The 27,958-nt window shown below is 43.7% G+C and overlaps 1 protein-coding gene across 1 annotated transcript in view; it reads right to left on the reverse strand.

Moving 5' to 3' along the window:
- Positions 1–27,958, reverse strand: part of PKD1L3 (polycystin 1 like 3, transient receptor potential channel interacting) — an 88,224-nt gene extending 60,266 nt beyond the window's left edge. The window contains 12 exon segments of the mRNA XM_017953512.3: positions 1,494–1,687; positions 5,428–5,659; positions 6,433–6,561; positions 7,956–8,082; positions 8,176–8,303; positions 10,245–10,421; positions 12,176–12,307; positions 14,355–14,600; positions 17,938–17,987; positions 20,812–20,928; positions 25,832–25,954; positions 27,231–27,958. Of these exon segments, the coding sequence (XP_017809001.3) occupies positions 1,494–1,687; positions 5,428–5,659; positions 6,433–6,561; positions 7,956–8,082; positions 8,176–8,303; positions 10,245–10,421; positions 12,176–12,307; positions 14,355–14,600; positions 17,938–17,987; positions 20,812–20,928; positions 25,832–25,954; positions 27,231–27,525 (1,950 nt within the window). The 5' untranslated portion in view covers positions 27,526–27,958.

Here is a 27,958-nt window from a genome sequence, read left to right on the forward strand (position 1 = left end):
TGTCCATCAGTGACAGACTGGATTAAGAAAATGTGGCACATATACACCATGGAATACTATGCAGCCATAAAAAAGGATGAGTTCCTGTCCTTTGTAGGGACATGGATGCAGCTGGAAACCATCATTCTCAGCAAACTATCACAAGAACAGAAAACCAAACACCACATGTTCTCACTCATAGGTGGGAATTGAACAATGAGCTCACTTGGACACAGGAAGGGGAACATCACACACCGGGGCCTATTGTGGGGAGGGGGGAGTGGGGAGGGATAGCACTAGGAGATATACCTAATGTAAATGACGAGTTAATGGGTGCATCACACCAACATGGCACATGTATACATATGTAACAAATCTGCACGTTGTGCACATGTACCCTAGAATTTAAAGTATAATAAAAAAAAATACAATAATTAGCTGGGCATGGTGGTGCATGCCTGTAATCCCAGCTACTGGGGAGGCTGAGGCAGGAGAATTGCTTGAGCCCAGCGGGGTGGATATTGTGGTGAGCCGAGATCGTGCCATCGCACTCCAGCCTGGGCAACAAGAGTGAAACTCCATTTAAAATAATAATAATAATAATAATCCTCTTTCTGGCCTCCCAAAGTGCAGGTGGGAGGATTGCTTGAGCCCAGAAGTTCAAGACCAGCATGGGCAACATGGCAAGACCCTGTCTGTCCAAAAATCTAAAACATTAGCCAGGCATAGTGGCAAATGCCTGTGGTCCCCACTACTTGAGGGGCTGAGGCAGGAGGATCTTTTGACCCCAGGAGGTTGAGGCTGCAGTAAGCTGTGATCACGTCCCTGCACTCCAGCCTGAGGGACAGAATGAGATCCCATCTCAAAAAAAAAAAAAAAAACAAAAAAAAACCCAACTCTCTTTCCTTCTCTTCCCAATCTAGATGGTACTTTCTTAGCTCTTTCTAGAACAACTTCATGATCTGCAAGACCTTATACCACATTCTTTTAGCAACCGAACCAGGACTTTCATCAGGCAGGATCTCACAGAATCACGAGTGTACAAACGTAATAGTGCTGGTTTAAAGCAGTTGGACACCAGGAACAAGGTGATCATTACAAAAGTGACAACCTGTCCTCACCTGGCCTGGAATGTACAAGAATCTGAGAACGTATTTCTTGAGCTACGAAAGTTCTCTTTTGTTTAGCAAGAGGTTTCATTTTACCCACCCACAACATATTTAATACTTATAGAATTTTATGGCTTCCACATGCTGTTGTATTTTATCCACAATTGTCAGAGCCACGCTGGACTGTGTTTGAGAAAGAAATTACAAAGATAAAGCACAAAGCTGCCCCTGCTTGGAGGAGCCACACTCGCCCTGCCCACCACACACAACCCTCCTCCTCCTTTGGCCAAGGCAGAGTTATTTGAAACCTCCTAGTTTTCTTTCTGGGCTGCCCCAAATGAGGTGCATTGGGTTTAACAGCGGCGACGGCAGGAGAGAGACCCAAGAAGCGGCTCAGTTTCTTACTTGGCATCCGTTGCTGCTCCATGTCTGGTTGTGGCTCTCCCAGTAATAACACTGAGTGACGGCCGTGATGACCGAGACCAAGCTGGGCATCTGCTGAGCACCCTTCTGGCTCTCACTCAGCACAGCTCTTATACAGTAGGTGCCAATCCCGTGCTGTAGATGCTCAGGAGTCAGCACCCACGTGTACTCCTCATCTTAGAACAAAGAAGAGTGCTTACTTGTATATCAAACAGAACAAAAACACCATTAGAACCTCTCTTCTAAAGCATCTATTAATATTTTGCAGAGGAGATCATGATAAACCTAGAGTCACAAATGATTGGAAAGAAAATGACCAGTGATACAATCCCCGGCTCTGGATTACTGCCGTTCCAGTAAAGAACTATTTTCTTTTGGCTGGGTGTGGTGGCTCATGCCTATAATCCCAGCATTTTGGGAAGCCAAGGCAGGCAGATCACTTGAGGTCAGAAGTTCGAGACCAGCCTGGTGAATGTGGTGAAACCCCATCTCTACTAAAAATACAAAAATTAGCCGGGTGTGGTGATGTGAGCCTGTAATCCCAGCTATTCAGGAGGCTGAGGCAGGAAAATTGCTTGAACCTGGGAGGTGGGAGTTGCAGTGAGCTGAAATCACAGCACTATACTCTAGCCTGGGCAACAGAGTGAGACTTTGTCTCAAAAAAAAGAATTATATTATTTTGGCATGTGAACATTTAGGCCTAATGACTTAGAATGCATTATGAGGTTTAGAAAAATGAAATGATCACACACCTAAGTTAGCAGATAGAAGACTAAGGTAACAAATGAAACCCCAGGGTGAAGCAAAGATAGGAACAGGGTGGCTTCAGGAACAAAGCCCAGGACTGCACGCCAGGGACCTGAGGTCGGGCCTGGCTCTGTCACAAGCTGGCTGGTAGGGGCTAAGGTGAGTCACCCAGTCTCTCTGGGCCTCAAGCTTTCTCATCTTTCAAATAGTCCTGTCTGTCAAACAAAGGCTCTCGAAGGTCCCTTCCAGCTCTCAATGACATCATTGCCAAGATCAGCAAGAGAAACTGAGTGCATGGCCAGGCACAGTGGCTCATGCCTATAATCCAAGCACTTTGGGAGGTTACGGCAGGAGGATTATTTGAGCCCAGGAGTTCGAGACCTAGCTTGACCAACATGGCAAAACCCTGTCTCTACTAAAAATACAAAAAATTAGCCAGGCATGGTGGTGCACGTGCCTGCAGTCCCAGCTGCTTGGGAGGCTGAGGGATGGGAATCGCTTGAACCCAGGAAGCTGAGGTTGCAGTGAGCCGGCAATGCGCCACTGCACTCCAGCCCGGGCGACAGAGTGAGACTCCATCTCAAAACAAACAAAAACAAAACTGAGTACCCCTCTGGAACTGGGAAAGGGCCCATTGCTAATTCACGCAAACTCTGTAGTGGGCAGCCCGGTAGTGAGCATGGCTGCCTCAGGGACTTTGCCTAAAATTAGCAAGAACTTAAAAGTGATTGTTCCTGTGTGAGCAGGGCCCATGTAAGAGCCAGAGAAAGTTCTCTCAATATGGAAGGTGGTCATGACGGGCGAGTGTCGCATGCTTTCTCCATTCAGATTTTTCCCAACGTAAAAACAAATACAAAAGTGTAGCTCTTATTAAGACTTTTCAGTAAAACGTTTAAAGTCGATACCCACAGAGCATGTTTTTGATCCAGTGTATCTGGGCACTATTTCTATCTATCAGGAACTTTTAGTTTTTAGAGACAGTGCCTTGCTCTGTCACCCAGGCTGGAGTGCGGTCGTATCGTCAAAACTCACTGCAGGTTTGAATTCCTTGGCTCCAGCGATCCTCTTGCCTCAACCTCCCAAGTAGCTAGGACTACAGATGCACGCCACCACGCCCGACTAAATTTTTTTTTTTTTTTGATAGAGACAGAGTCTCGCTATGTTGCCCAGGCTAGTCTCAAACTCCTGGGCTTAAGAGATCCTCCTGCCGTGGCCTCTCAAAGTGCTGGCATTATAGGGGTGAGCCACTACACCAGGCTAGACATTTTTAACTTTAATGTTATGTCTCAGAAATTCTTAACTTTTCTAAACTACAATACAGTCATTCTGGTCTTATACAAAGACTTATTGAGATATCATCAGGACCATCTTCCTCAAATCTTAGATTAGAAATACAGTTGAAATACATACAACATATTTCATATATAGTCATCTGTAATATATAAATGTGAAGTACATGTAACCCATGGTGCTGTGAACGCTACTTCTGCTGTGGGTCTCAACATTTTGTTATGAAAATCTTCAACAATACAGAGAGAATTTTACAGGGAATAACCATATAACCATTAACTAGATTCTACAATTAACGTCTTACTAAATCTGTTTCCTCACGTACATATCCTTATCCATCCCATAATCAATCTTTTAAAAAATGCATTTCATTGTCACTTGTGTCTACACATGTGGCAAAACCACACAGAACTCAATACACACACATACAGAAATGTGCTTGTAAACCTGGTGAAATCGGAATAAAATCAGTGATTGTATTAATGTTATTTTCTGGTTGTGATATACTATAGTTATGCAAGATGCTGCCATTCAGAGAAACTGGATGAGAGGTATACAAGCTGTCTCTGTTCTTTTTTTTTTTTTTGAGGTAGAGTCTCTGTCACCCAAGCTGGAGTGCAATGGTGCGATCTCAGCTCACTGCAACCTCTGCCTCCCGGGTTCAAGCGATTCTTGTGCCTCAGCCTCCCGAGTAGCTGGGATTACAGATGCCCACCACCATGACCAGCTAATTTTTGTATTTTTAGTAGAGATGAGGTTTCACCATGTTGGTCAGCTTAGTCTCAAACTCCTGACCTCAGGTGATCCACCCACCTCAGCCTCCCAAAGTGCTAGGATTACAGTGTGATTACAAGCAGGAGCCACTGAGTGCCTAGGCTGTCTCTCTATTTTTTGGAGACCAAGTCTTGCTCTGCAGCCCAGGCTGGAGTGCAATGGTGTGATCTCTGCTCACTGCAACCTCCACCTCTCAGGTTTAAGCAACTCTGCGTCTGCCTCCCAAGTAGCTGGGATTAAAGGTGCCCACGACCATGCCCACCCAGCTAATTTTTTGAATTTTTAGTAGAGACGGGGTTTCACCATGTTGGCCAGGATGGTCTCAAACTCCTGACCTCAGGTGATCCACTTGCCTTGGCCTCCCAAAGTGCTGGAATTATAGGTGTGAGCCACTGTGCTTGGCCTGTCTCTGTTATTTCTTATAACTGCATGCGAATCTACAATTATCTGAAAATAAAAATTTTTTTAAAAAAGAAAAAAATGTGGCCAGGTACAGTAGCTCATGCCTGTAATCCCAGCACATTGGGAGGCTGAGACAAAGAATATTTGAGGCCAGGAGTTCAAGACCAGCCTGGGCAATATGGCAAGACCCTTTCTCTACAAATTTTTTTTTTTTTTTTTTTTGAGACAGAGTCTCGCTCTTTCACCCAGGCTGGAGCACAGTGGCGCGATCTCAGCTCACTGCAAGCAACGCCTCCCGGGTTCATGCCATTCTCCTGCCTCAGCCTCCCAAGTAGCTAGGACTACAGGCGCCTGCCACCACGCCTGGCCAATTTTTTTTGCATTTTTAGTAAAGATGGGATTTCACCATGTTAGCCAGGATAGGAAGATCTTGATCTCCTGACCTCGTGATCTACCCACCTCAGCCTCCCAAAGTGCTGGGATTACAGGCGTGAGCCACCGCGCCCAGCCTACAAAATTAAAAGAAAAAAGTTAGCCAGACGTGGTGGTGTGCACTTGTAGTCCCAGCTACTCAAGAGGCTAAGGCAGGAGGATCCCTCGAGCTTGACATTTTGAGGCTGCAGTGAACAATGATGGTGCCACTGCACTCCATCCTAGGCAAAACAAAATCAAAGCAAGTTTCTGACAGATGATTGGGTTTTACCTTTTTGCCACACCTTATCCTTCGGAAGGGTGATGTTTAGGTGGAAGTGAGTGCAGTTAGGCTGATACTGGAACCCCAGGTAGACCGTCATTAAAAGGGGACTGTCAGGATCTATGCTCACTATCAGGGATTTCTCCAAGGAGGTGATGTTCACTGTGATTGTAAGCTGATCTGTGCTCATGTTGAAGCTGGTGGGATGGGTTTCCATGCTAACGTTTCTCCAGAGCATGATCTAGAATAAGAGACAGTTAATCATTATAATGGTCCATCCATTGATGCCTTTCAAAATACTTTATATTGATAAGGTAAGGAAACTTCCTAGGTCTTCCTCCTTTTTTCTGAGATGGGGTCTTGCTATGTTGGCCAGGTTGGTCTTGAACTCCTGGTCTTAAGCAATCCTCCCGCTTCAGTCTCCCAAAATGCTAGGATTATAGGCATGAGCCACTGTGCCCAGCCAGGTCTTCTCCACTGGATGTTAGTAGCTAATACTGCTGGGGTTAAGGGTAAGTACATAGTCCAAGACCTAAAACACTTCTTATTCTTATTATTTTTGAGACTAAGTCTTACTCTGTCGCCCAGGCTGGAGTGCAGTGGCACAATCTCAGCTCACTGCAAACTTCACCTCCTGAATTCAAGCTATTATGCCTCAGGCTCCAGATTAGCTGGGATAACTGCGCCCACCACCATACTGGGTTAATTTTTGTATTTTTAGTAGAGACGGTGTTTCATCATGTTGACCAGGCTGGTCTCGCACTCCTGACCTCAAGTGATCTGCCTGCCTCCCAAAGTGCTGGGATTACAGGCGTAAGTCAATGCACCCGGCCCTCTAAAACACTTTTTCTAAGGGTAAGATGTACCTCTTTGTAAAAGTTCCTAATATGTTAATAACAAAACAATGGCACAGTCATCGGTCTAACATGATTCCCTTTAAGTTGTTGCATCCTTCGATCCTGTTCCAGAATATCCCATTCTCTTCTATTTTATTCCCTAAGAATCAGTTCCTACCTCAATGTCCTCCACTAAATCATGGACTTGGAGCAATTTGCGATTAGCGCTTAGTAGCACACTTCCAATGCTTCCAACAACGTTTCTGTGGTCCAAATCCTTGAAGGGATTGAAAGCTAGTCCTGTTACCTAGAGACAAGGAAAAGTCCAGTTTTATCCATTGCCGAAATATTTTTAAATGACTCCAATAGGAAGATATATCATATATATAATATGTATATACATGTGTGTGCATACACACACACACATATATACATATACATATATATATATACACATATATATATATATACACACACACACACATATATATATATATATATATTTTGAGGAACTCATGCTCCGTCAACCAGGCTGGAGTGCAGTGGCATGACCTTGGCTCACTGTAACCTCCACCTCCCAGGTTCAAGCAATTCTCCTGCCTCAGCCTCCCAAGTAGTTGGGATTACAGGTCCATACTGCCACGTCTGGCTAATATTTGTATTTTTAGAAGAGACACAGTTTCGCTATTTTGGCCAGGCTGGCCTCGAACTCCTGACCTCAGGTGATCCACCCGCGTTGGCCTCCCAAAGTGCTGAGATTACAGGCTTGAGCCACCATGCCCAGCTGGATATCATATATTAAAGTAAACATTGGGATGTGCCCCCTACTAATACCACAAATGAAATAACATTCCCCATTATAGCCTCTATGAGAAATAGTAAATTAAAGATGAATTATACTTGGGACCCTCAGAATTATTTTTAATCTTTATATCTAGAGGATTCTATTTTACTAGGAAGTAACTATTCTGCTCTTCAGGATAAGGCAACAATGCTACTTTTATTTGTCAGGTAACTGCTGAAAGAAATACAATATACTGATGTGACTGGGTTGGTATACTGAGTCAACAATTATTTCGATAGTCCCAGCTTTTTGTAAATAGTGCAGAGGCCGGGCATGGTGGCTCACACCTGTAATCCCAGCACTATGGGAGGCTTAGGCAGGCGAATCACCTGAGGTCCATAGTTTGAGATCAGTCTGGCCAACGTGGCGAAACCCCGTCTCTATACAAAAATTAGCCAGGCGTAGTGGCGGGCGCCTGTAATCCCAGCTACTTGGGAGGCTGAGGGAGGGGAATTGCTTGAACCCAGGAGGTAGAGGTTACAGTGAGCCGAGATCACGCTACTGCACTCCAGCCTGGGTGACAGATTGAGACTCCATCTCGAAAACAACAACAACAACAACAACAACACAGCAACAACAACAAAAAAAAACAAACTTCAGAGTTGAGATCAATCCAAATCACGGAACAGAAATTTAGTTAAATCCAGAAATCTGCTTAATGCTCCCAACCTCTACAGTGGATCACTTTTAAGAGGCCTCTATCCCTGCCAGTGTAAAATAAAAACGAATGCCACATCAACACTCTCATCTGATCTGGTCTGTTCGGCTTACATTTCATGATACATTACTTTCACCCAAATGCCTTCATGGCCATCAGATCCCACTTTCATTCTGACCACGATCAATTTCACACTCACTTGGACATTAACTCCTGGGTGTTGATTCAAGAGCTCCTTCAAAGCCAAAGCCGACGGAAAGCCCAGTCTCACAGGGGCTGGGTGACCCAGAGTGTAAGAGCTCAGTGGTAAGGTGGATGTGTTTTGTCTAACGAGAAAAATTAAAATGGAAGTCAATTTTTTATGTCCTCTGAAAGTGAAAAACACCGTGAAACTCTCCCTGTTCCTTCCTCTCATTAACCTGCTCAGCAGCAGAGTAGCAACGGAGGAGGTCAAAGTCACTGAAGACTCGGGAGACTGGTCCTGCTCTAGAAATGCTTCCCCGATATTCCCAAGCTCCGCCAAGGACATTTCCAGGATGTCTTCTACCTGCATGGAGAGGAAGACAGCGTGTGACCTGTAAAACCTCAGTGTCTTATGTTAGTAAACGGTTTCGGAGAAGATTGGGAAGGGAATTTTCACAGTGACGTAACGAAAGGTGGTATTCCTCAGAGAGGGCCTCAGACTCTCACAGAAAGTACTTGCAGCCTAGCTAAAGACTTACCGTCCTTTGAACCAAACTAAGAGGGCCTGCCAAGGAAATATGCCTTTGCCCCATCATATAATTGCCCCAGACCTGCTCATGCTAGAGTTTTTAAATGACAGCTTTATTGAGATAACTTTCACACATACACTTCATCCACTCAGAGTATATAATTTAATGTTTTTTAGTATATTCACAGCGTTGTGCAACCAATACCATAATCTAATTTTAGGATTCATCCTCCCTAAAATAAATACTCCTGACCTCAGGTGATCCACCTCCCTGGTGGCTGGGTGCGGTGGCTCACACCTGTAATCCCAGCACTTTGGGAGGCTAAGGCAGGTGGATCACTTGAGGTCAAAAGTTTGAGACCTACCTGGCCGACATTGTGAAACCTTGTCTCTACTAAAAGTACAAAAAATTAGACAGGCATGGTGGTGTGCGCCTGTAGTCTCAGCTACTCGGGAGGCTGAGGTGGGAGAATAGCTTGAACCTGGGAGGCAGAGGTTGCAGTGAGCCCAGATCACGCCACAGCACTCCAGCCTGGGCAACAGAGCGAGACTGTGTCTCAAAATAAAATAAACCTGGTACCCATTAGCAGTCACTCCCCATTTCCCCATCCCTAGTCCCTCTAGCTCTAGGCAACCACGAGTCTACTTTCTATGTCTATAGATTTACCTCTTCAGGACATTTCATATAAATGAATCACAACATACAGTCTTTTGTGACAGCTTCTTTCACCTGGCATAATGTTTTCAAAACTCATGTTGGAGCACGTACCAGGACTTCATCCCTTTATGTTGCTGAATAATATTCCATTGTATGAACAGACGAGATTCTACTTAGCCATCTGTCAGATCGTAGATGTGTGGGTTATCTCCACTTTTTGGCTATTTAGCTACTAAACCATGCTGCTACAAAGATGAGCGTACGAGTTTTTGTATGGACATATGTTTTCAACTCTCTTGGGTAGACGCTAGGAGTAGAATTGCTAGGTTACATGGTAATTCTATTTTTTACATTTTAAGCAACTGCCAAATGGTTTTCCAAAGCGGCTGCATCATTTTACAATTGAACAATGGATAGGGTTGCAAGTTCTCTGCATCCTTGCCAATACTTGTTATTTTCTGTCTTTTTGGGTGTGAAGCGGCATCTCATTTTGGTTTTGACTTGCATTTCCCTAATGACCAATGAAGTTGAGCATCTTTTCAAGTGAATAGCAAACATAACCTATGAGTATTTGCCTTATGCCAACACTTTCCTAAATTCCTTTTTTTTTTTTTTTTTTTTTGATGGACTCTCACTCTGTTGCCCAGGCTGGAGTGTAGTGGCACGATCTCGGTTCACTGCAACCTCTGCCTTCTGGGTTCAAGTGATTCTCCTGTCTCAGCCTCCTGAATAGCTGGGATTACAGGCATGTGCCACCACGCTTGGCTAATTTTTGTATTTTTAGTAGAGATGCAGTTTCGCCATGTTGGCCAGGCTGGTCTCGAACTCCCGACCTTAGGTGATCTGCCTGCCTTGGCCTCCCAAAGTGTTGGGATTACAGGCATTAGCCACCGGGTCCAGCCCCTAAGTCCTTTTCACTTGATTACAGCACTAGGGAGTATTGGCTCACTGGTAGGTGGGGAGGGAGACCCCAGAGTAGGCTTGGCAGAGTGGTTTTTCTGCAGCACATACTTCAGCAAGATTCTCTTTAAAGGTCTGGGGAGAGGCTGTGATACCTGGACCTGTCAAGATTAAAATGCTTCTAAGTAGATCTGCCCACCTGCAAATCTGGCACCTACCTGCTCAGTATCACGCTTGGATTCCAGCCAACTTCCTTCTCCAGCTTTGGTGACATCGTTGAAGGAATGAAAGGGACAGACAGTCGCAGGAACTTTGAAGCTCAGACCGCTGTTGTTCAGAAATGAGATCCTGAGTAACTCCTCACTCAGGTAAATAATGGAATTGATGAGATTAACCTGGGAGTGTTAGAAAGCAAACATACCTCCTTGAATTGTTTATGATTGCTTTTTTTTCTTTTCTTTTTTTTTTGGAGACAGAGTTTTACTCTTGTTGCCCAGGCTGGAATGCAATTGGCTCACTGCAACCTCCGCCTCCCAGGTTCAAGCAATTCTCCTGCCTCAGCCTCCTGAGCAGCTGGGACTACAGGCATGAGTCACCATGCCTGGCTAATTTTGTATTTTTAGCAGAGACAGGGTTTCTCCATGTTGGCCAAGCCGGTCTCTCGAACTCCTGACCTCAGGTGATCTTCCCATCTTGGCCTCCCAAAATGCTGCGATTACAGGTGTGAGCCACCATGCTCAGCCTACGATTGCTTTTTAAAATTTTAAGAGATGCGGTCTTGCCCTGTTCCCCAGGCTGGAGTGCAGTGGTACAATCATGGCTCACTGCTGCCTTGAACTCCTGGGCTCAAGCAATCCTCCTTCCTCAGCCTCCCCAGTAGCTAGGACACAGGTGTGCACCACCACGCCTGACTAATTTTTAAAATTTTTTTGTAGAGGTGGGGGCTATGTTGCTCAGGCTTGTCTCAAACACCTGGCCCCAAGAGACCCTCCTGTCTTGGCCTCCCAACGTGTTTGGATTACAGGCATGAGCCACACACCTAGCACATGATTGCTTAAAATTTGCATATGTCTTATTAGCAACTTAATATTCTTTATACATTTCAAATGCATTTTATTTAAAAAGTTACAATTTGACGGGGAAGAATATATAATTTCATATAACCTATAAGGGAGGATTCATATTTCATGTTATTTTGACGAATGACAATTCTTTTTGAGTGGTAAGTAGACCAAATATCCAATTAACACCACTAGACTAAAAAAAGGAATGAAGAAAAGACCAACACTGAGTTTTTTGTCTTTTTAACTTGAGACAGAGTGTGGCTCTGTCACCCAGGCTGGAGTGCAGTGGTAGAGTCTTGGCTCACTGCAATCTCCACCTTCCGAGCACAAACCATCCTCCCATCTTACCTCCCAAGTAGCTGCAACTACAGGTGTGCACCACCACACCCGGTTTTGTATTTTTGGTAGAGACAGGGTTTCACCATGTTGCCCAAGCTGGTCTTGAACTCTTGTGCTCAAGCTATCCGCCTGCTTCAGCCTCCCAAGGTGCTGGGATTACAGGTAGGAGCCACCGTGTCCCACTGAATGCCCAGACTTCTAACAAATACATCAGCAAGGCAGTAAGCTGATTAATGAACAAACGGACATAAACACAGTATATCCAAGAATGTCACTACTGATCAATTTAATTCATAACTTTCCAGATTTAAAGGTACAAATATGCTTGCTAAAATTTAAATACAGTCTTTATTAATGCTAAGCTTGGCATACGGCACAATCGCCAGATTCTTTTTTCTGGAGACACAGTCTCTCAGTCATCCAGGCTGGAGCGCAGTGGTGTGATCTTGGCTCACTGCCTCTGCCTCCTAGGTCCAGCAATTATTGTGCCTCAGCCTCCCAAGTAGCTGAGATTACAGGCGCCCACCACTGAGCCCAACTAATTTATTTTTTTTTCAGTAGAGACAAGTTTTGCCATGTTGCCCAGTCAGGTCTCGAACTCCTGGCCTCATGTGACCCATCCACCTCGACCTTCCACAGTGCTGGGATTACAGGCGTGAGCCACCGCACCCAGCCTCAGATTCTTTCTCTGTTTTCCATGTTTCCCTCTCTCCTATCTTCTTCCCTCCCAGTCACCCTCCGCTTACCTGAGCTGGCTTAAAAAATCTTGGGGTTAAGGCTGTTAGTTTCTGGAGGAACTCACAAGCTTCCTGTAGTTTGTTATGAGCTTGCAAACCATGAACTGCTTGGCTGAAGTTCCCTGCTATCTCATCTATGACCTAGCGGGAACAAAGAAGTTGTCAAAATTACTTCTACAAGATTACTGTACTGTAGTAGTCGGGGAGATTGTTTTAATCAAAGTTGACCTTGGATAACATTATAAACTCTATGAATCACAGCTCTCTGAAACAGTGATTACTTTCAGAAGCTTTTCTGTGAGTGGACAGAATTTATTTCTACTTCCATACGATCGAGAAAATGAGTAACGAGGTTAGACAATGATTGCTCCAAGGGCAAATCAGTCTGGAAATAAGATTTATAGCAGTAACTTTAAGTCTTAAGGCCATGAGCAAAGATGAGGGAAACTTGGAAATCAAAAAGCCAAAACTAAACTTTTCTATTCAGAAGTATGTTTTCCTCTCAGGTTTCCCCTGTGCGTGTTTCCCTCCATTCAAGTGTTCATATTTAAGGCCAGGCGCGGTGGCTCATGCCTGTAATCCCTGCACTTTGGGAGGCCAAGGCAGGCAGATCACTTGAGGTCAGGAGTTCAAGAGCAGCTCGGCCTACACAGCAAAACCCTGTCTCTACTAAAAATACAAAAATTAACCAGGCATGGTGAAAGACGCCTGCAGTCCCAGCTACTCAGGGGGCGGAGGCAGGAGAATCTCTTGAACCCAGGAGGTGGAGGTTGCAGTGAGCCGAGATTGCGCCACTGCACTCCAGCCTGGGTGACAGAGCGAGAATCTGTCTCAAAAAACAAACAAGAGTTCATATTCAAGAGATAATGACTTAAAACGACTCATAACAGGAGGTGGGAAGCAGAAAACCTCCCTCCCCTAAGAAACAAACTGAGCAAGTGGCCGCGGTCCCAAAGCTTAAGCAGCCACTGCACTTGTCCTTGAAGTCCAACCCTCAGGCGATCACCGTTAATGCCAACCCCGTGGTCCATTTCTGGAGACCAGCTCACTCACAGCCTAATTCAATCACACATTCAAGAAATCTCGATTAAATGCTGAACATTGCTAAATTCTCTTAATATTTCTAATAATTTATTATAGATTCTTTAGGATATTCTATACTTCAGGATTTCTATTTAAGAAAAAAAAACAAACAACTCTTTGCTTAAACTCCTGTAGGTCAGTTTCTCCCCCAGCAGAACACCGAATTTCCATTACCATTGCAGGCAGACCCAGAGTGAACAGGATGATGTTTCAGCAGGGAAATGTTCAACTGCATATCAACAGGGCTCGCTTCAATTTAGGGGAAAAAAAGCGTGGGGGAAGCAGGATTATTTCCTTCAGTCAATACTGTCAAAGGGGTTTTGCCTTTTTTTGGGTGAGTTTTGCTTTGTTGCTCAGCCTACAGTACAGTGGCACAATCACGGTTCACGGCAGTCTGGACGTCCCAGGCTCAAGCGACCCTCCCACCTCAGCCCCCCAAGTAGCTGGGACCACAGGTACACACCACCACACCTGGCTAATTTTTTTGAATTTTAATAGAGACAAGGTCTCATAACGCTGCCTAAGCTGGTCTCAAACCCCTGGGCTTATGTGATCCTCCACTTCAGCCTCCCAAAGTGCTGGGATTACAGGCGTGAGTCACTGTGCCCAGCTAATTTTTTTGAACTTTAGTAGAGACAAGGTCTCACTATGTTACCCAGGCTGGTCTCAAACTCCCGGGCTCAAGTGATCCTCTCAGCTTGGCCTCCCAAACCCTGGGATTACAGGCGCGACTCACTGAGTCTGGCTGCATTGTTGTCTATGTTTTTGGGAGGAAGGAAACAAGGCAAAAAGAGAACAGTGAGTAGGAGGAATTGTCTAGAAGTTTGCTGCTGCTGAAAAAGCAGGGTAGGTGAACAAAACCTCTTCCCCATCTGAAGCATTAAATATAAGAGCATTAAATAGCATCATTAGGGAAACGCTGGGCTGTGTATGTGCCGTCAAATTGGCCGTTTCCACAGACTTGTTTAGTTTTTCTTTGGATTGGCAAATATGCTGATCTGTCAGACATTCTTAGGTGCAGTTCTGCAGGGAGGCAAATGGTAAACCAAGTACTTTTTTGGGGTCACAAACCTACCTAGTTGTGACTTGAATTTCCCACGTTTACCTGACCAGATGCATTCTGCAATGACACTTGTAGATGAGAGGTGACGGTATTCACATGAGCTGCTTCCTTTGGGCTTGAAGTTGTTTCTGCCAGAGACTGCCCAGCACGTGTGACAGACACAGGCGTGGTGAGCTGTGTTATCACAGGGAGAGGCTGGCTGCTGGCTTCAGATGTGGCTGTTACCTGTGATGTGATATTTTGTAGTACTGAAGGAAACGGGCTGATGGGATGACACAGGGTCTTGGACTAAAAGATAAAAATAAAGGAAAAGGCTGAATCTGATTTTACCATTTAATAATTAAGGCAGCATTTCCCCAAATGCTCTGAAACTCTGTCCTATGAGATACTAATAAGCATTTCTGTTCAAAAATTCTGTGCTCAGAATTTTGAAATTTTGAAATTTTGAAATTTGAAATTTTGAGAAAGCTGCATATTACTTATGATTCATGATTTATGTTAGAGTATTTATTGTCAATCATTCAACAACTGTTACACATCTACAAGCCGCTGAGGATGTTCTGGAGAACTGAATATGGCAATGAGCAAAAGGAAACAAGTTCCTGCCCTTGTTGGGCCTGTGTTAGCGGTGGAGGCAGAAAGATAAATTACGTCATGTATTAAATCCGTGCTCTGAAGAAGAAAATAAGGCTAAGCAGAGAGAAAGTGGGTATCATGGAAGGTGTTCAGTGGTAAGGAGAGGATTTCTTGAGACTGGGTGTCACTCTGTTTTCTGGGCTGGAGTGCACTGGCACAATCATGGCTCCCTGCAGCCTTGACTTCCTGGATTCAAGCGATTCTCCTGCCTCAGCCTCCCAAGTAGCTGGGACTACAGGCACACACCACCATGCCTGGCTACCTTTTGGTGAGATGGAGTCTCACTCTGTTACCCAGGCTGGAGTGCAGTGGCGCCATCTCGGCTCACTGCAGCCTCCTCCCCGCTGGTTCAAGCAATTCTCCTGGCTCAGCCTCCTGAGTGACTGGGACTACAGGAATACACCACCACACCTGGATAATTTTTGTATTTTTAGTAGAGACAGGGTTTCACCACGTTGCCCAGGCTGGTTTCAAACTCCTAACCTTTAAAGATCTGCTGCCTCAGCCTCCCAAAGTGCTGGGATTACAGGCATGAGCCACTGCACCCAGCCTTTTTTCACTTTTTTACAGACAGGATTTCACTATGTTGCCCAGGCTGGTCTCGAACTCCTAGCTTAAATGATTCACCTGCCTTGGCCTCCCAAAGTGCTGGGATTACAGGCATGAGCCACCATGCCTGGTGCAGATGTTACTTTTAATGAGGCAGGAAGACAAAGGGCTTTGCAGAACAGTGGCATGATTTCAATTCTGTTTTAACGGATCCTTCTGTGTCTTAAATGATCAACCATTCTGTTGAGAAGGGTCAGAAAAAGGGGCAAGAGTAGAAGCCGATCAGTAGGAGGCAAATGTAAACGTTCATTTTTTCTTTTTTTTTTTTTTTTTTGAGATGGTGTCTTCTTCTGTCACCCAGGCTGGAGTTCAGTGGTGTGATCTTGGCTCACCGCAACCTCTACCTCCCAGGTTCAAGCAATTCTTCTGCCTCGGCCTCCCGAGTAACTGAGATTATGGGCGCCCGCTATCACACCCTGCTAATTTTCATATTTTTAGTAGAGATGGGGTTTCACCCTGTTGGCCTGGCTGGCCTCGAAATCCTGGCCTCAAGTGGTCTACCCACCTTGGCCTCTCAAAGTGCGAGGACTACAGGCATAAGCCACTGCACCCAGCCAGCAAATGTGAAAGTTCAGATGGGAGATGGTGACTTGGACCGTGTGGTGATCGTGGTGACAACAGTGAGAAGGGGTTAGATTTGGGACCTGTGAAAGACTGCGAAGTCCTGTAGTCAAATGCCTTTGTTTTCTTCTCTTCTGGTAACATATTATAGGGGTGGAAAACTCCACCCCCATTCTCTTAGGGCTCCAGCTGGGCCTGAGAATTCAACTGACATAAGTTAAACAGGAGAAAAGCACACACATTCATTGAGTCCAAGTTTTACGTGGCACAGGAGTCCTCATAAGAAAATGAAGACCTGAAGTAGAAGTTAGAGTCCGTCTCTCCTGTGCTGATTTGGACAAAGAGCAGTTAGTTGTGAAGAAGCAAAATTATGTGGGGAGGCTTAAAAGATAGTGTTATCTTAACAAGGTCTGTGCAGATTTCTCCGGGTCTTGACTTCTGCTCCTGGAGGATAAGAGTGTTGCATATTCTACACGGGAATTTTATCTCCTGTTTTTAAGAAACAGTACCAAGGTCAGAGTGCTGTTTTTGCACCTGCTGTTTTTCAAATGCCTTTAACTGAAATCATCAATATACCAGAGTGGCATATTTTTAACCCTTTCAATTTCAAGGGCTAGTGGTTGTTGCTCTGCAGAACACAGCTTGGAGAATACTGACATGAGGGATTTTTTTACTTCATCCCGATTTTTTTTTTTTTTTTTTTTGAGATGGAGTCTCACTCTGTCACCCAACCTGGAGTACAATGGCACAATCTTGGCCCACTGCAAACTCCACCTCCCGGGTTCAAGCGATTCTCCTGCCTCGGCCTCCTGAGTAGCTGGGATAACAGGCATGCACCACCATGCCTGGCTAATTTTTGTATTTTTAGTAGAGACGAGATTTCACCATGTTGGCCAGGCTGGTCTCGAACTCCGGACCTCAGGTGATCTGCCTGCGTCGGCCTTCCAAAGTGCTGGGATTATGGGCGTGAGCCACCATGCCTGGCCGCTGTTCTTTTATACCATTAGAAACACTTATTTTTGCAGTAAGCATTGAGTCAAACAAATGCGTATCTGTGTTTAGGCATCAACTGAAGGGTTTCTACATAGGACACAAGGGCAAGAATGCTGAGAGATTTCTTGAAGGTGAAACTTTATAGAATGTATAGACAGTTTCTGCCTTTATTTTCCTTTCCCTTTCTGTTTGATGTTTACATTTTATTGCATTGTATTTTTGTAAGATGCCACAAGTCCTTTTTGGAACAAAGCAGGGAATAAACACCCAACCAACAAATACATGATAATTACATCAGCATGAAAGCCAGAAAGATAGGCTTTAGAAATTCCTGTAACAAGTTTGGAGATGGTGGCTCGCACCTGTAATCCCAGGACTTTGGGAGGCTGAGGCAGGTGGATTGCTTGAGGTCAGGATTTTGAGACCAGCCTGGCCAACATAGCAAAACCCCGTCTCTACTAAAAATGCAAAAATTAGCCAGGTGTGGTGGCACAGGCCTGTAATCCCAACTACTTGGGAGGCTGAGGCAGGAAAATTACTTGAACCCAGGAGGTAGAGGTTGCAGTGAGCCAAGATCACACCACTGCACTCCAGCCTGGGTGACAGAGTGAGACCCTGTCTCAAAAAAAATAAAAAAAATAAAAAATAAAAATAAATCCTTGAAGCACCTATTAAACCCAATTTTTTCCCTGCACGTAAGTACTTTATTTTCCTTATTAGAAAACTATATTCAGAACACTCTAGAAGATCGAGCTCTGACCAGATCTACCAGGTAAGACAAAGAGATCAACATTTCACAATGTATGTTGTCAGGGGAAGTACTTACGAGATGAGCAGGAAGAGGATGGTGACATGTGGCTGAAAGAGCACCAGGTCCTATAGAAAAAAGAAAGCAGACTAAGTTCAAGTAAAAGCCTAAGACAGAAATATTTGTTTTACTTGAGGACTTCTTATTCATGGCTAAAAAATAATGCAAACTCTTTTACATAGAAAACCAAGGCCGGGCATGGTGACTCATGTCTGTAATCCCAGCACTTTGGGAGGATGAGGCAGGCAGATCACTTTAGGTCAGGAGTTTGAGACCAGCCTGGGCAATGTGGTAAAATCCCGTCTCTACTGAAAACATAATAATTAGCTGGCGTGGTGGCAGGTGCATATAATCCCAGCTACTTGGGAGGCTGAGGCAGGAGAATTGTTTGAACCTGGGAGGCAGAGGTTGCAGTGAGCCGAGATCGTGCCACCGCACTCTAGCCTGGGTGACAGAGCTAGATTCCACACCGTCCCCGCCCCCCCCACCAAAAAAAATAAAGATAAGGAAGGAAAGACAAAAGGGAACCTATGATGATGATTCAAGAACCTGGGAATGGAATCCAGAGGACTCCAAGAAAAGCACAGCCCTGAAAATTATCAACAGCAAAATCCAGAAAAAAGGTTCAGAAAGCTGTAAATACATCCTTAATAGGAACGAAAAAGGTTATTTCCCCAAATAAAAGGTCTCACATATTTATTACTGCATCAGCTTACGAGTGAAGAGCATAGAAACAAAGAGAAAAACCATTTTCCCAATAAAATGGTTTTTGAAATGGTGAGGTGACCGTGATTGATACAGAGATGACCTTGATTGAGACAGCATAAATACATGTGCCATCTTAACGTGCAATTCCTTACAGACCCAGCATGCCTCTTCTCCAGTGTCTCCTCCTGGAGTTGTACCTGATTATATCAGTTGTATGTGATTTTATCATCCACTGGGGAATCAGATGATTTTGCTTTTATTTCTTGGCCAGGAATCACTTGATTCTGAAAGTCTTGTGAGAAGACATGGCAAGAAACCGAGTCAACCACAGCCACCGTGATGATGGAGAAAGGTAGAGGGAACCAAACAAAATCGTAAGGATAAACTATTTGAAGCTAACATGCGCCAGAATGAGGTACATTAAAAGAAAAATAACCGTATCAAAGGATTTCAAGATGACAAAAAAAAAATACTGCAGAAAAATTAAAATCCACCTGGGAGGGAATACTGAGCAGATATGGAAAAATTAGTCCCTGATATGGAAGATAAATGTAAGGGGCCCTCCTCTAACAACAGAAAGGGTGATCAACATGAAACCATTCTTTTCATTTCAAGAGAGTACAGGAAGATACAGAGGATAGGAAGCAGCAATACGGCACATAGATACTGGATATTTCTTAAGGACAGAATCAGAACAAATGAAATAGAAGTAATACATATGTAGGATATTCTTGATTCAAGAAAGATGTGTATATGTAGCATCATGTTCTAGGCACAATGAGTGAAAAGTAACCTAGATACACACTAAGAAAATTTTTGAATTACAAAAAACTTTTACAAACAATCTGATAGAGATTTAAAAAGGCTGCCTGGAGTGCGGTGACTTGATTATGGCTCTAACAGCCTCTAACTCTGGGTTTAAACTATCCTCCTGCCTCAGCCTCCTGAGTAGCTGAGACTACAGGCATGCACCGGCAAAGCTAATTTTTTTAATTTTTATTTTTAAAAGTTTTTGTAGAGACAGAGACCCAGTATGTTGCCCAGGTTGGACTCGAACACCTGGCCTCAAGCAGTCCTTCCAACTCAGCCTCCCAAAGTGCTGGGATTACAGGTGTGAGCCAACGTCTGCTCAGGGGAGATCCAGCCCACAAACTTTATAAAAGACTCTATGTACATAAATTTAGGCATATTACTTGTTAGGTAAATTGCCCCACAATAAGGCAGTCTGCATTTTTCCCAATGAGGAGATTTTAAAAAGCATTTCTGGGGCAAGCTTGACAATATAAACTTAAAGGATGTAGGTGAAATAGTCAAATGTCTATTTAATTCAGTAATTTAGTTTTACTATGACATTTAAGCCACATGTTATGTAAAGTAATATTGGAAGCATTGCTCTCACGAAACTCACATTTCATGACACAGCTTAAACATTTCAAATGCGTCTTTAACATCATTGCATTAATTATCATCAGAACAACTTTTGGATTTAACAGTTTTCCAAAATATGTCATCTTTACTTCCACCTAATGCTATCACTAAACATTTTCCTACAACTCACAAGTCCCCTTTTACAAAGGATTGAGCAAAGTTGGATTTTACATTTATTCTTCAAATATATATTCATGTCTCTAAATAAAACTTTCTAAATTGCTAAGTGATATTTAAAGGGTTTCTTGACCAGGATGTCTAACACTTGCACTGTGAGGTCATACCCCGAGGAATGATCACGAGATCCACTTTAAATTGATCTGTTTTACTTCTTTCTTTCCGTTGATCTCTATAACCAGCCATCCACTGATATTGATTGCTATCATTTCAGGCTAATGTATCCTTCCCAAATAGTACTTGGTTTTCAAAATTGAATAAACAAGTGTTAACACCATGATTTGAAAGACTTTGCAAGAACTTTAAGACGACTTTCTCTTTGTTGATGAAAAATTTTTTGGGAATAAAACCTTGTCTTTTATTTGGGAATATATGAAAAGAAGATGGCCAAGGGCGTATCAAGAAAACACATATATAAAATGAAGGCAAAGATTGCCATATTAAGATCAGACAGAATAGAATGCAATGAATATTGGGCACGTGCTATAATACATTTCAGCATTAATTTAGTCTCGTGCATTCCTTTAGCAGAAACTGATTCCATGGATTTTTAAGGTTACTAGAGGAGGAATGCATTACCTGAGGGCATTTTGTCTCTTGCTATTGCAACTCCTCTTTTTGTCTTCTCGGGTCTCTCGTACAAATGAGAATCATTTCCATTTCTTTCATAATGGGCATCTCTGTCCAAAACGTCATCTATTTGGAAGCCAATACACAATTTATAGGTGATAGTTATGGCTACAAGTCTATAAAACCATCATTACACGTACTTATGTGATAATTAGGAAAACACAAATTAAAAATTCCTATCCAGTTTTTTAAGGACACTAAGAATTCTGCAGTAGCCCTTTTGCTGTGGAGGCTGCTCACAACACATTATGGTGCCCCACATTTCAAATTAAGTCCACTAGTTGGGTCAACACTGAGAAGTTCATTAACCCATTTATGCCTAGTGTTCCATTGTTGGAACACTAAGCTTGTGGAGCTATTTACATCTACTGCTTAAGGTCCTCGCCAGGGTCTGATTTTTCACCAAAAAAGTTTGCAACCTCCAGCATAAATGGAAAATTCCGTACTAAGCGTAATATTCTCCTTTGTGTTCTTTAACTCTCATTGGCAGAGATAAAAGAGTTCAGAAGGTGGGTGATAACATTCTTTTTTTGAGATGGAGTTTTTGCTCTGTTGCCCAGGCTGGAGTGCAATGGCGCGATCTTGGCTCACTGCAATCTCCACCTCCCGGGTTCAAGTGATTCTCCTGCCTCAGCCTCCCAAGTAGCTGGGATTACAAGCACATGCCACCACGTCTGGCTAATTTTTGTATTTTTAGTAGAAACGAGGTTTCACCATGTTGGCCAGGCTGGTCTTGAACTCCTGACCTCAGGTAATCTGCCCACCTTGACCTCCCAAAGTGCTGGGATTACAGGCATAAGCCACCACGTCCGGCTGGCAATAACATTCTTGAATATGCCTCCTTGCATACATGAGCAAGCAAGAGTTTCTCACACACGCTGTTGGACATGGCTAGAGAAAAATCATATAACCACGATGACTATGGCTCTGCTTAAATTCACGATCATGAAGCTCCGGCGGCCTGCCTTCACACTGCCTGGCAATCATACTGTTTCCACTCTCCCAGGTGACTCCCACTTCCCTCTCTCTACTCAACTTCCAACACCTGGGAGCCTCCCTCAGTCTCATTCTCAGGTCAGGTGATAACCTTGCTTTCTAACTCAAGGAGAGTATCAGAGCAATGTAGAGTCCTTCCATGACTCTGACCATCAAATCTAGCTCCTACCAGCACCTGTACCTGTAGAGCGACGATGCCTTCTCTCATGCTGCTACAAATCTTCCTACTCCTACCCAAAGTGAATCCCTCTAGTTGTTTGGTAGCTCAGATTAAGTACATCATTCCTGCATGCTATTTTTTCTGTCTTAAAAAAAAACCCAACAACTTATATTGGCCTCATGAACTATTGCCCCAGCTGTTTCCTGCTTTTGAGCAAAATTACCTTAAAAACTGTCCAAACTTGTTAGCTCCAATTCTTCTCCTCTCCTCTCTTTCCCTACTTTTAGGGATTGCTTTTTAAAATGTTGACAGGCCAGGCGCGGTGGCTCACGCCTGTAATCCCAGCACTTTGGGAGGCCTAGGAGAGTGTATCACCTGAGGTCAGGAGTTCTAGACCAGCCTGGCCAGGATGGTGAAACCGCCCCCGTCTCTACTAAAGATACAAAAATTAGCCGGGTGCCTGTAACCCCAGCTACTTGGGAGGCTGAGGCAGGAGAATCACTTGACCCCGGGAGGTGGAGGTCGCAGTGAGCCAAGATTGTGCCTTTGTACTCCAGCCTGGGCAACAAGAGTGAAACTCCATCTCAAAAAAAAAAAAAAAAAAAAAAAAAAGTTGACGTAAAGTGTTTTATAATTGCTTCAGTCTGTTTTGTGCTGCTAATAGAATATCACAAACAGGGTAATTTATCAAGAACAGAAATCTAATTCTCACAGTTCTGCATGCTGGACGTCCAAGATGAAGGCACCGGCACTCGGAGTTGGATGAGGGCCGCATCCTCACAATGTGGGAGGGCAAGAGAAGCCCGCCTTCTGCCAGCTCCTTTTATAAGGACACCTAATCCCATTCACGAGGGAGGAACCCTGTAGGCCAACCCACCTCTTAAAGCCCCACCTCTTAATGCAATCACATTGGCAACACCTGTTTTGGAAGGGGCACATTCAAACCATAGCAATAATTATGGAAAACACTGAAAGAGTTCCAATGCCGAACTATAAAACCGGGTACATTTCGAAAGGTCTCATTTCCCTCTTCATCCTTTCTGCCCTGTTTTCTCTCTCTCCCATAGGTAACCATTTCCATTAGTTTTTGTTTCTCCTTCTGTTATATTTATATGTACGTGTATATATATAGGCAAATATATATGTTCTGCACCTTTATTTTCCACTAAAAAAAAATCCATCGTAGAGATAACCCCACTGCAGTATATGGAGATCGTTGTTATTTGCTTTTTACAACCAGTTCCTTCTTAATGGGCATGTGGATTATTCCTACTTTTTTGCTATCACAGAGAGCTACAATGAATAGCCTTATGCGTGCATCTTTTTGTACTTTTGCTGGTTTGCCTTTGGGATAGTTTCCTAGCAGTGGACACTGGTTCAAGGGTAGATGTATATGTAATTTTGCTAGATATTGCTGAATTCTCCTTTATTTATAAACTCATAGAGCTATCTTACTGCATTCTCACTAGCAGTTTATGAGAGTACCTATTTTCCTAAGGTCTTGCCAGCGGAAGATGTTGTTAAGTTTGTGGATTTATGCCAATCTGATAGATGGGAAAGGGTATCTCAGTTTGTTTTTAATTTGCATTACTCTATTTTTTTTTTGGCAAGAATACTGTGTAAGTGATATGTATACTTATATCAGGGCATTTTTCTTTTTTTAAAAAAAGTAACATTATTTTGAGATAATTGTATATTCACATGCGGATGTAAGAGAAAATGCAGAGAGATGCCTGTATCCAGTTTCCAAGGGTAACATCTTGCAAGGGTAACAACAGGATATGGACACGGATACAGTCATGTCAAAATTTTTTTTTAGTTGCTATAAGAATCCCTCACGTTGACCCCCCCTATTTTTTTTTTTTTTTTTTTAGATAGAGTCTCACTCTGTCACCAGGCTGGAGTGCAGTGCAGTGGTGCAATCTTGGCTCAGTGCAACCTCTGACTCCTGGGTTCAAGCCATTCTCCTGCCTCAGCCTCCTGAGTACCTAGGACTACAGGTGCGCACCACCATGCCTGGCTAATTTTTGTATTTTTAGTAGAGACTGGGGTTTCACCATGGTGGCCAGGATGGTCTCGATTTCTTGACCTCGTGATCCACCCACCTTGGCTTCCCAAAGTGCTGGGATTACAGGCGTGAGTCACTGTGCCTGGCCCACATTGCCCTTTTATAGCCATGCCTACTTCCTTCCTGCCCCCATGCCCTTCTTAGACCCTGACAACCACTAATCTGTTCTCCATTTCTATCATGTTATCATTTCAAGAATGCTCAATAAATGGCACCATAGAGTACATGACGTTTTGAGATTGGCTTTGTTCACTTGGCATAATTCTCTGGAGATTGCTATGTGTATCAATAGTTTGTTTCTTTTTATTACTGAATTGGACTCCATGGAATCCAATTCAACAATCAGAGGGATTCACTTTGGGTAGGAGTATGAAGGTTTGTAGCAGCATGAAAGAATGCATTATCGCGCTACAGGAACAGGTGCTGGTAGGTGGCTAGATTCGGCAGTCCGAACCTTGGACGGACTCCAAATTGCTTTGATTTTTTTTTTTTTTTTTTTTTCTCCTTGAGTTAGAAAGCAAGGTTATCACCTGACCTGAGAATGAGACTGAGGGAGGCTCCCAGGTGTTGGAGGCTGAGTAGAGAGAGGGAAGTGGGACAGAGTCACCAGGGAGAGTGGAAACAATGTGACTGCCATGGCTGGACCATTCACCTGTTGACACACATCTGAATTGTTTCCAGTTTTGCTCTATTATGAGTAAAGTTGCTATAAGCATCTATATACATATTTTTATGTGAGCACAGGTTTTCTCTTTCTGCGATAAATGCCCAGCAACTGCTTAGTTGTATGGTAGTTTTTTTTTTTTTTTTTTTTTTTAAAGAAATCACCAAGGCCGGGCACAGTGCCTTATTCCTGTAATCCTAGCACTTTGAGAGGCGGAGGTGGGAGGATTGCTTGAGTCCAGGAGTTCGAGACAAGCCTGGGCAACATAACAAGACCCCATCTCCATATAAAAAAATAAATAAATAGGCTGGGCGCGGTGGCTCATACCTGTAATCCCAGCACTTTGGGAGGCTGAGGCAGGTGAATCACCTGAGGTTGGGAGTTCGAGACCAGTCTGACCAACATGGAGAAACCCCCATCTCTACTAAAAATATAAAATTAACCAGGCATGATGGCACATGCCTGTAATCCCAGCTACTCGGGAGGCTGAGGCAGGAGAATCGCTTGAACCCGGGAGGCGGAGGTTTCGGTGAGCCAAGATCACGCCATTGCGCTCCAGCCTGGGCGACAAGAGCAAAACTCCATCTTAGAAAAAATAAATAAATACAACAACTACACACACAAAAATGCATACATACACACATAGCTTAATCCTGATCTACTTCTGCAGAAGTGAACCTCAGATAACAGTCCTGTCACCCTTCGCCTTCTCATCTTCCTCTGCCATATTCTTTTCTCCTCCTTCTCTTTCCCATCCTTCCCTCGGAAGCCCAAATGCTAACTGAATTATGAGTGTGCATGTGGAAAATGGTGTCACCAATACAATTTCTTCCACACTCTGCCCAAGTCAAAACACGAGGAGAACATCAAGGCGCAACCCTTTCAACTCCCGTGGGGGTGGATAAGGGAGTCACTCCAGATGAGTTTCTCATGCTAATCAGTATCATGAAAATCAATAGCTCTGTATCATCCCATGGTCTACCACCCACAGATTATTTAACCAATACTCTCACATGCACTCCTTATTTAGAATCAGTTTTTAAAATGTGGGTCTTTGGCAGCATGTAACTTTATCACTTACCAGTCTGGCAAATGAAATAATGTCTCAGGAAGCACTTGTCCTCTTTGGATAAGATCCGATTGAGGTTTCTGGACAGGTAGGTGCAGCTGGGGGGCTTTGGGGCCCCGTGGGCTGCAACATCTGCTGAGGGGAGATCAGACCCAGGTAAGCCTCATACTCAAAAGTCAGGCTTTTAGATTTATTTTTTATTATTGTTTTCAAGACAGAGTCTCACTTTGTCACCCAGGCTGGAGTGCAGTGGTGCCATCTCTGCTCACTGCAACCTCCGCCTCCCAGGTTCCAGTAATTCTCCTGCCTCAGCCTCCCAAGTAGCTGGGATTACAGGCACCCGCTACCACACCTGGCTAATTTTTGTATTTTTAGTAGAGAGGGGGTTTCACCGTGTTGGCCAGGCTGGTCTCGAACTCTTGACCTCAGGTGATCCATCCACCTCCGCCTTCCAAAGTGCTCAGATTACAGGCGTGAGCCACTGCACCCGCCCCGCCAGGCATTTTTAAAAAGTAAATATGAAAGCCAAATTTGACTGGCTTCCATAGATAAAAATGTAGAATTTCCTCCCATACATTATAGTTTATTTTTTTGTATGTGTTCCTTATCACGAGGCTTAGTATTACTTTACCTACACGTTAATGAGGATGATGAGAATGATATAATAATGGCTTGGATTTGTCTCTAAAACTTCAAGATTATAGTGCATAGCTTTGAAAACACTGTAAGAAAGACAATAGGTAGATAATCTTCCTCTTAGTTTTGTGTTAGAAAACTTAGAGATCAGAACAATGAAGAGATGTTTATTAGGAAAAAAATGACCACCAAAGGTTTCTGTCTTTCGAACCTAGCACAATTTTTTTTTTTTTTTTTTTTGAGACAGAATCTTGCTCTGTCGCCCAGGCTAGAGTGCAGTGGCGCGATCTCGGCTCACTGCAAGCTCTGCCTCCCGGGTTCACGCCATTCTCCTGCCTCAGCCTGCTGAGTAGCTGGGACTACAGGCGCCCGCCACCGCGCCCGGCTAATTTTTTGTATTTTTAGTAGAGACGGGGTTTCACCGTGGTCTCGATTTCCTGACCTTGTGATCCGCCCGCCTCGGCCTCCCAAAGTGCTGGGATTACAGGCGTGAGCCACCGTGCCCGGCAAACCTAGCACAATTCTTTTAGTGAAAGGTTAGGTAAGTTAACTGTAGATGGGTTCTAGGAAAAATCGCATCACTTTTGCTACACGGACAAATCAAAGGCTGTAGCACAAAATGGAAATATTTCAGAGGAAAGATGGTAATGAAGTAAAGTGATTGGTTTTTCTGTGTACAAAAGCAGAAAGATTAAGATTTTCTTTTTTTTTTTTTCTGTCCCAGAATAAAATATAAGAAAGTGTTCTTCATAAACACCAAACCCTAGAGTCTTACCTGGGTAGTTTTTATCTTGATGCTTTCTCAGGGGCATTACATTTTGCCCAATCCACCACTTCTCTCCTTCTTCCAGAAAGTCCCGGATGAGATCTTCAACTTCCTGGTTCCAAATATCAGCTAGGAATCCTCTCTGCCCATGACAGTAATTCTTTGCTTCCTCAAAGCTGCAGTGAAATCTGTTAAACTGGTAACAATTATTTTGCCCGTGTGGCCCTGGGCTGTTTAGTTCACTTCCTAGAATGATACTTGTTCTGATGTATAACCAAAGCCAGCTTCCTCCTTTGAAGAACATGTTCTCTGAATTGTAGCAAGAAAAAGTGTGGGGGTTTAGCAGCTGCCTGATCCTTTAAATATATATATTGATGGGCTTGTCTTATTAGTGTTCTTCTTTTATGAGTTGGGAACAATTTACCAAGGATACAAAAGGTTTTGTTTTGAGGACCCAGGTGCAGTTCCTACAAGCTGAAAACAAATAGCAGAGATCAATAAAGCAATGGCCCTTTGTGTCTGGGGCCCCACCATCTGTATCTACCTACCAAATATGACTTTAGCAAGTAGAGATAGATGGTAAAGCTGAGTCTAAGCTGCACTGGGTAGAGGATGATGAATATCTAACATCTAAGTTAGTGTGGCTAAAAATTAATAAGTGTAGCTTTTTCTTTTCTGAGACAGGGTCTCATTCTGTTGCCCAGGCTGGAGTGCAGTGGCATGATCTCAGCTCACTG

The sequence above is a fragment of the Papio anubis genome, chromosome 18 (genome assembly GCF_008728515.1).
Source record: "Papio anubis isolate 15944 chromosome 18, Panubis1.0, whole genome shotgun sequence".
NCBI lineage: Eukaryota > Metazoa > Chordata > Mammalia > Primates > Cercopithecidae > Papio > Papio anubis.